Genomic DNA, 12,576 nt, shown 5'->3' with positions numbered 1-12,576 from the left:
CCATGAGTGGATTGTCTGCCCAATGTTTGAGCCATCTCAGTTGCCACTCCTCACCAAGGACTAGCTCAAGACACAACTGTCTGTCAGATCGACATGGTAATCAAGATCTCTGGTCTCTCTGTGGAGCCCTGGTCAGTCCATTCCTGTCCCACCATTGCTTCCCAAGAAACATCAAGGAAGAACTTAATCCAGTTAAGACACTCCATCCTCATAATAGCTCTAGCTTCCACTGACCTTTCTCTCCTTTCCTGACAGAATTGCTGCTTGAACCGAGTCCTGAAAAAACCATGGCGTTTGACCGCGGCATCAAGTCTTTGCTCCTTACTAAGAGAGCCTTGTGTTAATACAGTTTTTGAACAGCACTGTGTCACTTGTTGGGTTGTGCTTTAGAGTGTGAAACATTTTTAGCCAACTTTGATTTATGGCAGGCAGTCATACAAAATATTAACTTCTAAGCTCTCTAGAATTCTACAAGCTCTTTCTCTTATATGCTGGATTTCCATGTGTGTCTACACGTTCTTTTAAACCTTGACTTGTGCTTCAGTTGTGACAAAGCTATTATGACAAATTGTCCATGCTGATAACCCAACTGACAAAACATTTCTCTGTGCAATTTTAGTTTATATGTCTTGTTGCGTTCCCTACCTAGCTTTCTCCAAATCATAAAAAATATAATAACCTCAACATTACCGTGGACAATTACAATCTGTCAAAAGAGTTCTGCCACATCTGAAGTACAGTTTAGATATGTGTTCAGCTGACATAGACAGTGTGAACATAATTTTGGAATGAATGGACCCTCATATATATTTTTTAAACATGCTCATATTGTGTTTATAGACACTAAGACAGTAATAACATGCAGTATACTGACTTACTGCAGTTCCCCTTGGCCCAGCCTTTCGGCCATCCCTGTCCAAAGTCCTGATTGGGCATCTTCTGATAAGATAGGCCCTGTTGCGATTGCCCTCACTCTGCTTTACACCTTGGCACGCTCCACCATCTCTGTTTGATTTCTCCAACCAGGATGGATCTTTCTGAGGGGAATGTGTACGAGAACCCAGAGCCGGCCTACCGGAACCAGTCGTCAGGTGAATATGAATTGCCCTACGAGGCCCCATACGAAGATCTTTCGCATCTGACTCCTGAGTATGAAAACACCAAAGTGGCCTCAAGAAGAATACCAGCTCCTCCTTCGATCCCGGCGCCTGAGCCTCCCGCAGAGGGGAGGCGAGGGAGCACGTCCTCTTCCTCATCCTCCTCATCGTCTTCTTCTTCTTCTCATGAGAAAGAAGAGGAGAAAGTGGAGCTGGCGAGTTCCAGTGGGGAGGAGGAGGTAGAGGAAGAAAAAGTAGAAAAAGAGGAAGAAGAGGAGAACACACAGGTAGAGCCGTTGAATGAGTTAAACTGGGAGATGGAGGTGGACAAATCACGCAGATCCTCATCCTCATCATCATCTTCATCAGCCTCTGAGAAGGAAACAGCTAAGGAGAAGCCAGTGCCTGACAAAGATGGACCAAAGGTCGTACTCTTTGTTAAGGTAGGAAAGAGAAAGGCTCAGATCAGATGAATGTAAAATATATTGTGGCTCTACAGGACACGCACACACATACATACACGCCGTCTTCTCTTTCTTTGAACTAACTTATAGCGTCCATAAATTTCAGTCATGATTAGGTTCATATCATCGTGGTGTACAAGGTCGGTGACTATCTATAGTGTGTGAATTTATGTGGAATGTGATAAAGCCACATTTGAACCTTATGCCTCTTCAGTACAAACGTCCTTCTATTAATAGGCCATATTATTTAGTCATTTCTCTGCACATGTGTTGATGTGTGCTGGAGCGAGATACTCTGATTCTAAATATAAGCTCAGTTGAACTGACGGGAATGTTCGGAGTCAGTGCCGGGATAGTTGGGGACGGTCCCTGTCAAATGACCATGTGAAGAGTGGTATGTGCATGTGTGTTATGTATACAGTGAGAGTGTGTCCATGTTCATTCGTCTATCGAGCTTATATTAGCGATAAGCATTCTAAATCCACACATGTGCTATTACACAATCAGCACATTCCACACTAAAGTCCAGTATCACTCAAGTACACAGGGATCATAAATGTTACACATTGACACTAAAGCAGCACATAGCAATATAACCCAGAGGCCACTGCAGCAGAATTAGAGAGGCCAAAGTCTGCTGCAGGCAACAACAAAGAGCCCACAAACTAATCCCAGGTTCTCTGAACTCTTTCATTGTGAATATCCTGATTCATTTAAACTCATCCGTTTAATGCCACTTTCTCTTAGACTCATTCTAAAACCTCTAAATTAAAACATCTGAAACACGTACCTCTGGTTAGATTCAGTTTTATAATCTTTTATCTTTTGCCTGCAAAGCAGTTTGAATAACTTCTAAGGTCTGATAAGGTGCTGTCTAAATTACCTTGCACTTATATTAGCCTTGCGTTATCTTGGGAACCAAACTTAAGTCACTAGATAGCTATACACATTTAATATACAGACACAGCTAGCTAACTCTGGTTACTGTGTACACTGCTATACTCTACATTCACTTAAACCTGACTAGCTAGCATCAGTTGCTATGATTTGACAGCTAGTAAGCTAAACATTCGATACTCATTTCTAAAGAGCACCTTTATAAAGATAACATGATAAATGATTTATTCCTTTTTTATTTTGGAAATTATTGGGTTACAGACTTTAGCATACTAATACTACTAATAATAAAAATAATAATAATAGAAGAAACTATTTTCAGTTGCTTCCTTATTCACAAAGGGTCACCACAGTGAGTGACTCCACATGTTTGATTTCCTGACAGGGGAAGCTCCCTTGTGAAATAATAATAATGATAATAGTAACAATAATAATAATATAGATGCTCATCTGTAATTAGCTATATTAAAGGCTACATCATTGCTTTGACAGAGCAGTGGAAGTACAACGAGATAGAGTTCTCTTTATCCTTTACCTCCTGGAACATGTCCACAGGTCGTTTGGAAAACTCTACATACTAATTACAAATGCTCATTTGGCAGAATAGTGTGAGGGTGTTTCCTTAATGATTTATTAGCCTGTATGATGTACAAACTTTCTGTGAGAGACCAGTCATATAGTAAAGAACGTAATGCTTAGTGTAGAAATACACTCATATTTGTCTTTCTTTTGTCAGCTGTACATTATGATTGTATACACTTTATTATTTGTGTAAAGTGCATAAGTACCAACTCCTTACAGGGTTGCCACTTATGCAAAATGTTCAAAACAGGATACACTAGTGTGACAAAAGTTTTGAATGTAAAAATAATTTAGTTTGAAAATAAAATCTGAAATATGCCAAAAACTATTATTGTAAAAATGCCTTAAATTGGATAAAATATACATCTGGTGTTATTCAGGTTGCACTTCTTAGTTCTATAGACATATCAAATGAGAAATAATTTTTTTGTATGTTTTTCATTTTACACTGCTGCCTAAAAATATCCCCATAGCACCACTATGCTTCACTTTAGGGATGGTAATGGCCAGGTTATGAGCAGTGCCTTGTTTCCTCCAGACAAGACTTTTGGCATTTAGTCCAAAGAGTTCAGTCTTTTCTATTACAGTCCTTTAGGTGTCTTTTGACAAACTCTAGGCGGGCTATCATGTGCCTTTTACCAAGAAGTCTCACCATCTGCCATCAGGCCTGATTAGTCCAGCAGATATGGCTGTCCTCCTAGAAAGTTTCTCCTATCTCCACCCAGAAACCCTGGAGCTTTGTCAAAATGATTACCAGGTTCTCGGTCACCTCCCTTCTAGTCCCATTGCTCAGATTGCTCAGATAAAACCTGCAGGACACCAGCCCTCGAGGCCTGGACTTCCTGCTAAAATGGAGTTTTTCCTTCCCACTGTTGCCAAGTTGCTCATTGGTAAGATCTTTACCTTACAATATAAAGTGCACTGATGCAACTGGTGTTGTCATTCGGCACTACATAAATGAACTGAACTGGAATAGAAGTTTAAGCTTGTGTGCAGTCCCACTATAATGTAATATCATCTGTATTAAAGGGTTATATCACAGGGCAAAAAATACAATTATGCCTAATGTTTTCTACATCAACTTTGTACGCTGTATTTAGTTATCATGTTTCTTGTTCCTGATCCCCTTTAAAACATCTTGGTCACAGGGATGAACAGCACTGATATAGGGTGCAAAACAAACCATGCACTGTGTGAGAAGCTCTCTGAATGTTTGACATCACCTTGCTGCCATGCTGACACAGACACCATGAGACCTATGGGTGGTGATGTCTGAGTCACCACAAGTCTGAGATGGTAACGATGACTCGTGGTGATTCAGAATCACCCAGCTGTTGTCCATCAAAACTGTAAGAGGTGCGAGGGGCCAGGGCACCCTTGCTCTGCTCTTTCCCTACTTACTGTATTAGTACTTTCACCAACACCCCCACCCCTCCACAGAGGGGTTATTTTTGCTCAGCAATGTCACGCCCCCACGGCTAAGAACTCAGGTAGAAAACTGAGCCCCTTACAAACACACACACCACCCCCTCCACCTTCTTCCCCTCTCTCTCTCTTCGTCACTCATCCTCAGCTGACACTCTGACAGAGCTGCTGTGGGACTGAGCTGACTTTACCGAATGGACCCGGAGGAGAACCTGCTGAAAACTGAGCTGGCTCACTAACATATACACACAAACAAATACAACTGCACTGTGGAATTAAAACACGCAAACAAAGCCAGTCTTTCTTGACCATGACGGATATTGCCACCGAGGAGGACAAAGACCCTGATATTGAGCTGTTTGTCAAGGTGGGGGTCTAAATGTGTGCATTTTGGTGTGAGTACATCAACATTTGACTAACATCAAACTAATATTCGATCATTTCTTGTCTCACTTCTGAATCTAATGTTGCTGCACATTTGTTTGCATGCTGTTGATAATGTTTTTTGTTTTTTGTATGACAAGTAACATTTAAGTTCAGTATGCACACATTATTATCACCTAAATAGCGAGTGTTTGGAATAGTGTTTGGTAAGGTGGGGGGTTAGCGGCTTCTTCAAGCGTGTGCATGCCATGTTGTTGTTGTTGTAGCGTGCTGATTTTCCGTGTGTTAACCTGACACCCACGTGCACAAACAATCTCTCTCTTGCTCTCTCCCACTGAATTATTACTGGGGTCCTTTCAGTATTGAGAGCAGCAGCTTTTAATAGCTGAAGGTTAAGCCACAATATCTGTTGGCATGTGGCATAATACGCTAATGCATAACATGTATCCTTGCTAGGTATACTAAGTAATACACTTTCAGCCAGAAACCCTTTAACCAACTGAGATCAAAGTTGTTGACGACTACAAACCCTAACCATAACTCTAAAAGTAACCAATCAGAATATTTACATTTTACAGTCCTCACAATCAGCAGTCAAGGAAATTATGAATTATTAAACTGTTCATGAATTTGATTCTACCTAACAGAAATAAAAATATTTTAGTATTTTTTTTCCAAAAAGTCTGTTTTTCTATTCTTCAGAATAAGAGTCATCACTAGTGATGATGAGATGACTCTAAGGCAAATTCCTCCCACTTTACAAGTTACTGACATATCTGTAAAGAGAACATTCATTTCCTTTCTGAAATGAGACCATAACATGAATGTATAACCTTTCAAGTAGTTTTCATTGTGTTACTTTACTGTTTTTTATTCCTTTATTCTATTTTTGTGAACACTTGAACATATATGCCGAGTTAAGAATAATAGAAAAAAGGAGACATTAGCTAGCCATGTAAGCTAGCACATCTCTCATCATCTCTAGAGTCCACAAATTAACATATTCATTTCATTTGTTTGAATTAACCGAGTGTCATTGTTTCTTAATTTTGTTTAATTAGTCTCTATCCAAACTGAGTCTCTAACAGATCCAGACAAACTGTTTTCCTTATTTCTGGTCTTTATGCTAAAATGAACTGACTGGCTAACTAGTAAACTTTAAGCTATCTGGTTTAACTTTTAGCTTGTTTTGAGACTGTTAGTGGATTTAAAAAATAATAATTTTATATATATATATATATATATATATATATATATATATATATATATATATATTTTTTTTTTTTTTTTTTTTTTTTTTTTTTTTTCCCCAGTCGTGAGGGGAAAAAAAGAGTATTCCCTAACTGGCTGTGAGTGTTCTCTGCAGCCGCTGAGAAATTTACCACTAAAGTCACAGTTAGGCAAGTCTACAGACTGGTCAGTGAACTTTCCCTTTGCTAGCTGCAGCAATCAACAAGGGCAGGAAGAGAATCCTGCTTTTTGTTACTTTCTTGCTGGTTTTGATAGAAGAAGAGGTTGGATTGGAGAAGTGAATCGGAAACAATGGTAGCTTACTGTATACAGTAGATGCAGTGAGCATTTAATTACCAATTACCACAAATCACATGAAAATATGATTTAAGTGGCATATAAGTCAGGTTCTTCACATTCCAACTGATTAAAATGTATATATTATGCAACATTCAGCGCTTCAGTGTCTTATGTACTGTACCTGAATGGATGGCAACAGCAATGAGAAAATTCTTGAAACACTATAAGCTTTATACAGTACATTTTTGGCTAAAATGGGTTTTCTTGTCTTAAAATAAGATTGAAAAATATTTTAGGTGAAGTATGAGTGTTTCCTTGGCTCGACAGTGACCGCTGTTGTATGATTTGATACACACTGCTGCAGTAGGTAGGGACCAGAAGTCCAAACAGGCAGTGAAGCATGTAATGGAAGCAGCGTGGATTATTCATGTTAGACCTGGTGTCTCGTTACAGTGTCCTGTTGCAGCTTTGCATTCACGCACACACTGAAGAACACATGTACACAAACATACACACTTTCTATTTCGATAATATACACACAAGCCCAACTGCAAAACCCCCGCTTCACACTATAAAGCACTGATTCTTTGTCTTTCACTGTGCCAGTGAGCTGATTAATTGATAGCTCATCGGGACTGCATGCATTGTGTGCAAGTGTGTGAATCAGTGTATGTGTGTAAATGTGTCTGTCAGTGGATTCTTGCATGCATTAAAAGAAGAGTAAGTCAGCATTCATCTCTATGTATTACAAATGCACATTCTGTTTTGTACTCAGCTCTAAACTATATTACAGGCTGGGAGTGATGGCGAGAGCATTGGAAACTGTCCTTTCTCCCAGCGCCTCTTCATGATCCTGTGGTTGAAAGGTGTTGTCTTCAACGTCACCACTGTTGACCTAAAGAGGTAATAACTAAATGTTATTGTGTTAAATGATAACACAGTGTTGTGCTGTCAAGTTACAGTTCACAATCAAGCCATTTACATATTATAAAGTATATAAAATATCTCAACTGGTGTTTTTTGTTGTTTGGGTTGGGGTTTTTTGTGCCTGGTTTTATTTGAGCCCCAAAATTCATATAAATTCTTCTCTTGGTTGCGTTACTTGTAAAAATAAATAAATAAATTAATTAATTAATAGATACACAATGTAATGCAAATAAAGCTTTGTCACAATATTAGTATTACGTTTAGATCTGTATTTTCAGCTGCACAGTTGTAGGAACAGGAATTCTGTCTGTTTTGCTCTTTGTTAAAGTAAGGCAAGGCAAGTTTATTTATATAGCACAATTCAACAACAATTGGTGATTTGGGTGTCCAAATTCATAGACTCTTCCAAATGGTCCTCCTTCTTCCCAGATTTGAAGCAGAGGTCGGGTGTATCCTTCGTGGCCCAACCTATCCCAGAATTCATAGCGTGGCCCAGCCAATTCCAGTTTCCAACAATACTTAGTTTTACTCTTATTACTCTTTCTGAGTCACAAAATAAACTTTTACGATATTTTCAGGCGAGAACGTAGCTGCGTAAACTTCAAATATCTGTTCGGTTTATCAAGGTATCACATATTTCCAAAAGTGCTCCGATGTTTTCGGAGACATTTGTTTCCCAGCTCGATAGCTAGCCAGCAAGAACACCGGACTCCAGGCACATTGTTTTCATACCGCCTGCGGTCTTTCGTTACTCAGGTTAAACATGATATATAAGGCTACGTCCACACGTTTGAAAACACAGATTTTTCTATGTGTTTGCACCTTTCGTCCAGACATAAACGGCGTTTTTGGTCACTGAAAACTGAGGCTACGTCCACACGTACCCTGGTATTTTTGAAAACGCAGATTTTTCTATGCGTTTGCACCTTTCGTCCACACGTAAACGGCGTTTTCAGTCACTGAAAACGGAGATTTCTAAAAACGCCAGCCAGGGTGGATATTTTCTAAAACTCCGTTTTTGCATTTACGTGTGGACGAGAAAAACGGAAGAAACGCAGCGTCAAAGGTGTGCGCCTTTTTTGACGTCACACTGTGCGCCACGTTATTGTTTCGATGAAATGAATTTCTACAATACTGTTACTGTTAATTGTACTCTCTGCAGTGTTTAAATGCTTACATATACACACAGTTACTGTCCCTCCACACATAGGACTCTGTTCTGCTTCTACGCCCCAGCTTTGTACTTTTTCCCACCGAGGCTTCTAGACTTCTGATTGGCCAACATTTCTGCACGGTTAGGAATCTAGCGCCCCCTGCTGCTTTGGCATGTTCATAGCAGCGTTTTCCTTCATTTCTGCCTTTACGTGTGGACGGGATTATTTTTTAAAACGAAAACGGAAAATCTCCGTTTTCAAAAATATCCGTGTATCTGTGGACGTAGCCTCAGTCACTTAGATAACTTAAACAGTTATTGTTTGGCTTTTTTCAGTGTTTTATTTGTTTGTGAGTAAATCAGTTTGGCTGAGATTAAAGTTATAGTTTCTACACAGCTGAAAAAACGTTAAACAGAAAAACTGATTAAACAGAAGTGTGAGATGGTCGAGAATTTACGGCAGTGTCCTGTTATATTTTAGATAGCAAGGAGCAGGCGGCTGAGTTTATTAAACTCCACAGAGACAGCGGTGATGCAAATCTGAAGGCTAGACCGTCCCATTTCACAGCTGCTCACTTCCAGCCTACACGGCCTTCGGAGGACCCGACCCACGTAGACCGCAAAAGCCGGGTCCTAAGGAGGATGCAGCCTCTGAATTTGGACACAGCTTAGATGTAGCGTTTTATTGAAACGTGTAAACATACTACGAAATGTATTACATTGTATATTGTATGACTATCTTTTTAACATTCTTTTATAAGCTTTATTGGAATTTCTTTAAGCAGTCTTTGAGAATAGTTCCTAGTTCTGTGACTCGAAATAGCCATAAAACAAACATTGTTAAATAAGAAAAACAAAACAAAAAAATGTTTGATATTGTTGCAGTATTACACAAACCTAATTAACATTTTCTTTTATCGACAAAAGTTAAAAAATAGCTTTCAGAGGTCTATTTAATTACGCTCTGGCTCCAAGTGCTGCTCTGAGATATACATGACGGTAATAAACAAAATCTCTGAGGGTCGCAATTAAGTTTTAAGAGCCTCATTACTACATTATCAGTGTTATTACATATTTGACATATTTATTGAAGAGGGTGTAAAAATGATTCCACTCTAATCAGGAAACCAGCTGATCTTCACAACCTGGCTCCTGGGACACACCCGCCCTTCCTCACTTTCGAAGGGGAAGTTTACTCTGATGTCAACAAAATAGAGGAATTCCTGGAGGGAAAGCTGGCTCCACCGAAGTAGGTCTCACACACAGACAAAAAGAGATTGGTAAATAGGCCAGGTAACAACCCGAAACAATGTTCTGCTGCTTTTTCAGGTACCCCAAACTTGCAGCAAAGAATCGTGAATCCAACACAGCAGGAAATGACATATTTGCCAGATTTTCAGCTTTTGTCAAAAACACAAAACCGGATAAAAATCGAGGTGAGCATGCAGCACCCAATATGTCTGTAATTGGGTTTGTCGTCTTTTAAAATCCTATGGTAATGCTTCCTGTGTGTTTTAGCTTTAGAGGCCAATCTAAACAAGGCCCTGGCTAAGCTGGACGAGTACCTGATTAGTCCTCTCCCTGATGAGGCAGATGAGGGAGAATCCACCCGCAAGTTCCTGGACGGAAATGAACTGACACTTGCTGACTGCAACCTTCTACCAAAGCTTCATGTCGTTAAGGTAGCCTCTCGCCGGAGTGGTTTCTTTATCTTCAGCTACTTTAATCATTTAACTTTGGCTTTTAGCAGTGTCGAAATAACTTGCGCTTTTACAGGTGGTTGCAAAGAAATACAGAAACTATGAGATCCCGTCAGAGTTCAAAGGTTTGTGGCGGTACCTCGGAAATGCTTACAAACAGGACGAATTCATCAACACCTGTGCAGCTGATGTGGAAATCGAGCTAGCCTATAAGGATGTCGCCAGGAGGCTGGGGAAATGAATGCATCACAAGCACCCAAGAACCTTTTTATCTTTTATTGAGAAATTTCTAATAAATCGCTTCTTTTTTTGAAAACCATTACATACACTTTTGGCACAGTGTGTGTCACTTGTAATAGTAATATAGTAAATATGTTTAACTGTAGCACACTGGTGTGATGTTTCAGAGAAGGTGCTAAAAATCATGAATGGTGTTTGTAATGGTACTGTGTAGCAGCAGATGTCTGACGCATCAAACGATGCTTGCAAACTAAAGAGGCTGAAAATAGTTTCATAATGATTACATTACAATCATTTTTCAAAAAAGATTCAATGAGGAAAAATGTATGAAGTTTGCAGCTCAGTGTTTAGTATAGTAAATCCCTGCCTTAAGCAACAACTGTCCAGTCATCGGTGATTAATGAACTGACAGCAGGTGAACTAAGTAAAATTGCCTGGGGAGTGTAGTTCACACTACATTCAAACACAATGATCAAAGCGAAAATTTACAAGTAGGAAAAAACTGTAGCATTAAAATCAAATGCCAGCAAAAAAAATTTAAAAAAGAAAGACAAACAAACAAAAAACATTCCGTTAAATTTAGCGCAAATGAAAAAAAACAAATCCCTTTTTGTTTACAGGTCATGCAAATATAACACACCCTACTATTCGTAGTCAAGTGCAAGGAAGGACTGCTTTGCTTTGTACAGATAGTTTTGTGGTGGTATTGTACCAAGCAACATTACATCATTAGCCTCTAGAAACATTATGTGTTAATAAACACTAATAATTAAATAAGTAGCAATAGCTGACACCTCGCATACTCAATTTTACTTTTACAACTTCATATTAAACATATTAAAAACTACCGATAGGCAGATAGTTTCACAGCTGGGAAACCTTTTAAATCACAAAACCGTCCCAGTATTCTTTTATGGTTTACATGGGTCAGATTCTCTGCATATATTGGTCATTCTTTTAGCCTTTCTTGGGTAAATAAACAAATAATAATAAAATAATAATAATAGAATAATAAAAAAAATAAAGAAACTGTTGTATTTGTTGTTTTTTGCTTTAACTTTTGCCAAGTTAGCCTTAATTTGCTAATTGGCTAGCTTTTTCTTCAAGGCTCATAGACAGGGGCGCCTCCGAGAGGGGGCCACTGAGAGGGGGGGGGGGGGGGGGCGGTGGTGTCAAGAGAAAGGAAGACCATACAATAATACAATAAGGTGAAACATTAACTTTTATTCCGGCATATATAATATTTGTCATTCGTATTTCCTGTTGTGACTCCCACCCCGCACAATATTTTTCAAGTAACCTATATTTGACAACAGCATAACAAAACGTAAGTTCGGTTTTTGGTGTGCCACCCCAATATTTTTAGTGGCCACCCCTACGGAAAAAAAATTCTGGAGGCGCCCCTGCTCATAGATGCAACATTTGTCAGCATAGCTGCCTAAGCAACACACACATTTAGCATAATTGCCTATGTTGCTTCAGCTAACGATGCTCTAAAGTTGATGTTAACAGTCATTCAAACCAAGGTGTCAAAAGTGTAGGAAAAATTTTTGTAAAAATTTGCACTCGACAGATCCCCAAACAGCCAGTGAGTGTTAGGAGGTTAAGATGTGTTTATCCCAATTTCTACTAAAGTATTATCTCCTTACTAATTAAAATCATATTTTTAGCGTCATAAATGTCTTGGATATTGGTTAATCTAACTGTTCTGTTTGTTTGTTTCTTTTTTTTCCCTGTTGATTTTGATATGATTTTGTGTTTTCCAGTTTTCCTGAGTGTTTGAGGAAAGCACTGCTAAAAACGTGTCTCAGCCAAAGCAGTTTGTCTTTTACTGGTGCAGCGTCAGCGCTGTGATGGCCTTCCTTTTTCTAACAAGGCAATTAACCATTTATTTGATCAGTTATATACAGAGTACAAGACAGATTTTCTTAAAAAGTTACAAATCTTTGTTTTTCTTTTGTTAATATAGTTTTCTTGTTATATTGCCTCACACTGTAGTTTACAGCAAATACTTACTCTGTAGCCCTTTTTTAATAGGTTACAGTCTTGTTTTCAACAATAACTTTCTTTTTCTAATTAACAAACAACAATGCTCTCAGTCTGGGAAATCAGCCTGTAATAAAAAGATCATACATGACAGTAACCACCTAAATAAACCAAATTTAGCTAGTTCTTTT

The 12,576-nt window shown here is 38.8% G+C and overlaps 1 protein-coding gene across 2 annotated transcripts; it reads left to right on the top strand.

The window, feature by feature from the left end:
• The first annotated feature begins 988 nt into the window (after nucleotides 1-988).
• Nucleotides 989-11,525, top strand: clic5a (CLIC family member 5a). 2 transcript variants are annotated; one of them, XM_086283102.1, is made up of 6 exons: nucleotides 989-1,540; nucleotides 7,173-7,282; nucleotides 9,583-9,708; nucleotides 9,789-9,895; nucleotides 9,978-10,141; nucleotides 10,236-11,525. In XM_086283102.1, exons 1-6 carry the CDS (start codon nucleotides 1,028-1,030, stop codon nucleotides 10,398-10,400), a joined length of 1,185 nt encoding a protein of 394 aa, XP_086139228.1. In that variant the 5' UTR covers nucleotides 989-1,027; the 3' UTR covers nucleotides 10,401-11,525. The 2 variants fall into 2 exon arrangements, with proteins under 2 accessions (XP_086139228.1, XP_086139229.1); XM_086283103.1 differs by lacking the exon at nucleotides 989-1,540 and adding an exon at nucleotides 4,622-4,832.
• The last annotated feature ends 1,051 nt before the right edge of the window (nucleotides 11,526-12,576 follow it).

Source organism: Aulonocara sp. 'chitande type north' Nkhata Bay, linkage group LG23 (genome assembly GCF_057382095.1).
Source record: "Aulonocara sp. 'chitande type north' Nkhata Bay isolate Kocher_YH1m ecotype deep benthic linkage group LG23, A_spYH_male_GT1.1, whole genome shotgun sequence".
NCBI classification, from domain to species: domain Eukaryota; kingdom Metazoa; phylum Chordata; class Actinopteri; order Cichliformes; family Cichlidae; genus Aulonocara; species Aulonocara sp. 'chitande type north' Nkhata Bay.
Note: the sequence above shows the minus strand (reverse complement) of the source record. Positions and strands in the feature narration are given on the sequence as shown.

What these genes read in the sequence shown, in the direction of transcription:
- clic5a (XM_086283102.1), top strand. Translation starts at nt 1,028, where the DNA reads ATGGATCTTTCTGAGGGGAATGTGTACGAGAACCCAGAGCCGGCCTAC. An exon ending in ACCACTGTTGACCTAAAGAG is followed by an intron (nt 7,283 to 9,582) that starts GTAATAACTAAA and finishes CACTCTAATCAG; the next exon opens with GAAACCAGCTGATCTTCACA. An exon ending in AAAACCGGATAAAAATCGAG is followed by an intron (nt 9,896 to 9,977) that starts GTGAGCATGCAG and finishes TGTGTGTTTTAG; the next exon opens with CTTTAGAGGCCAATCTAAAC.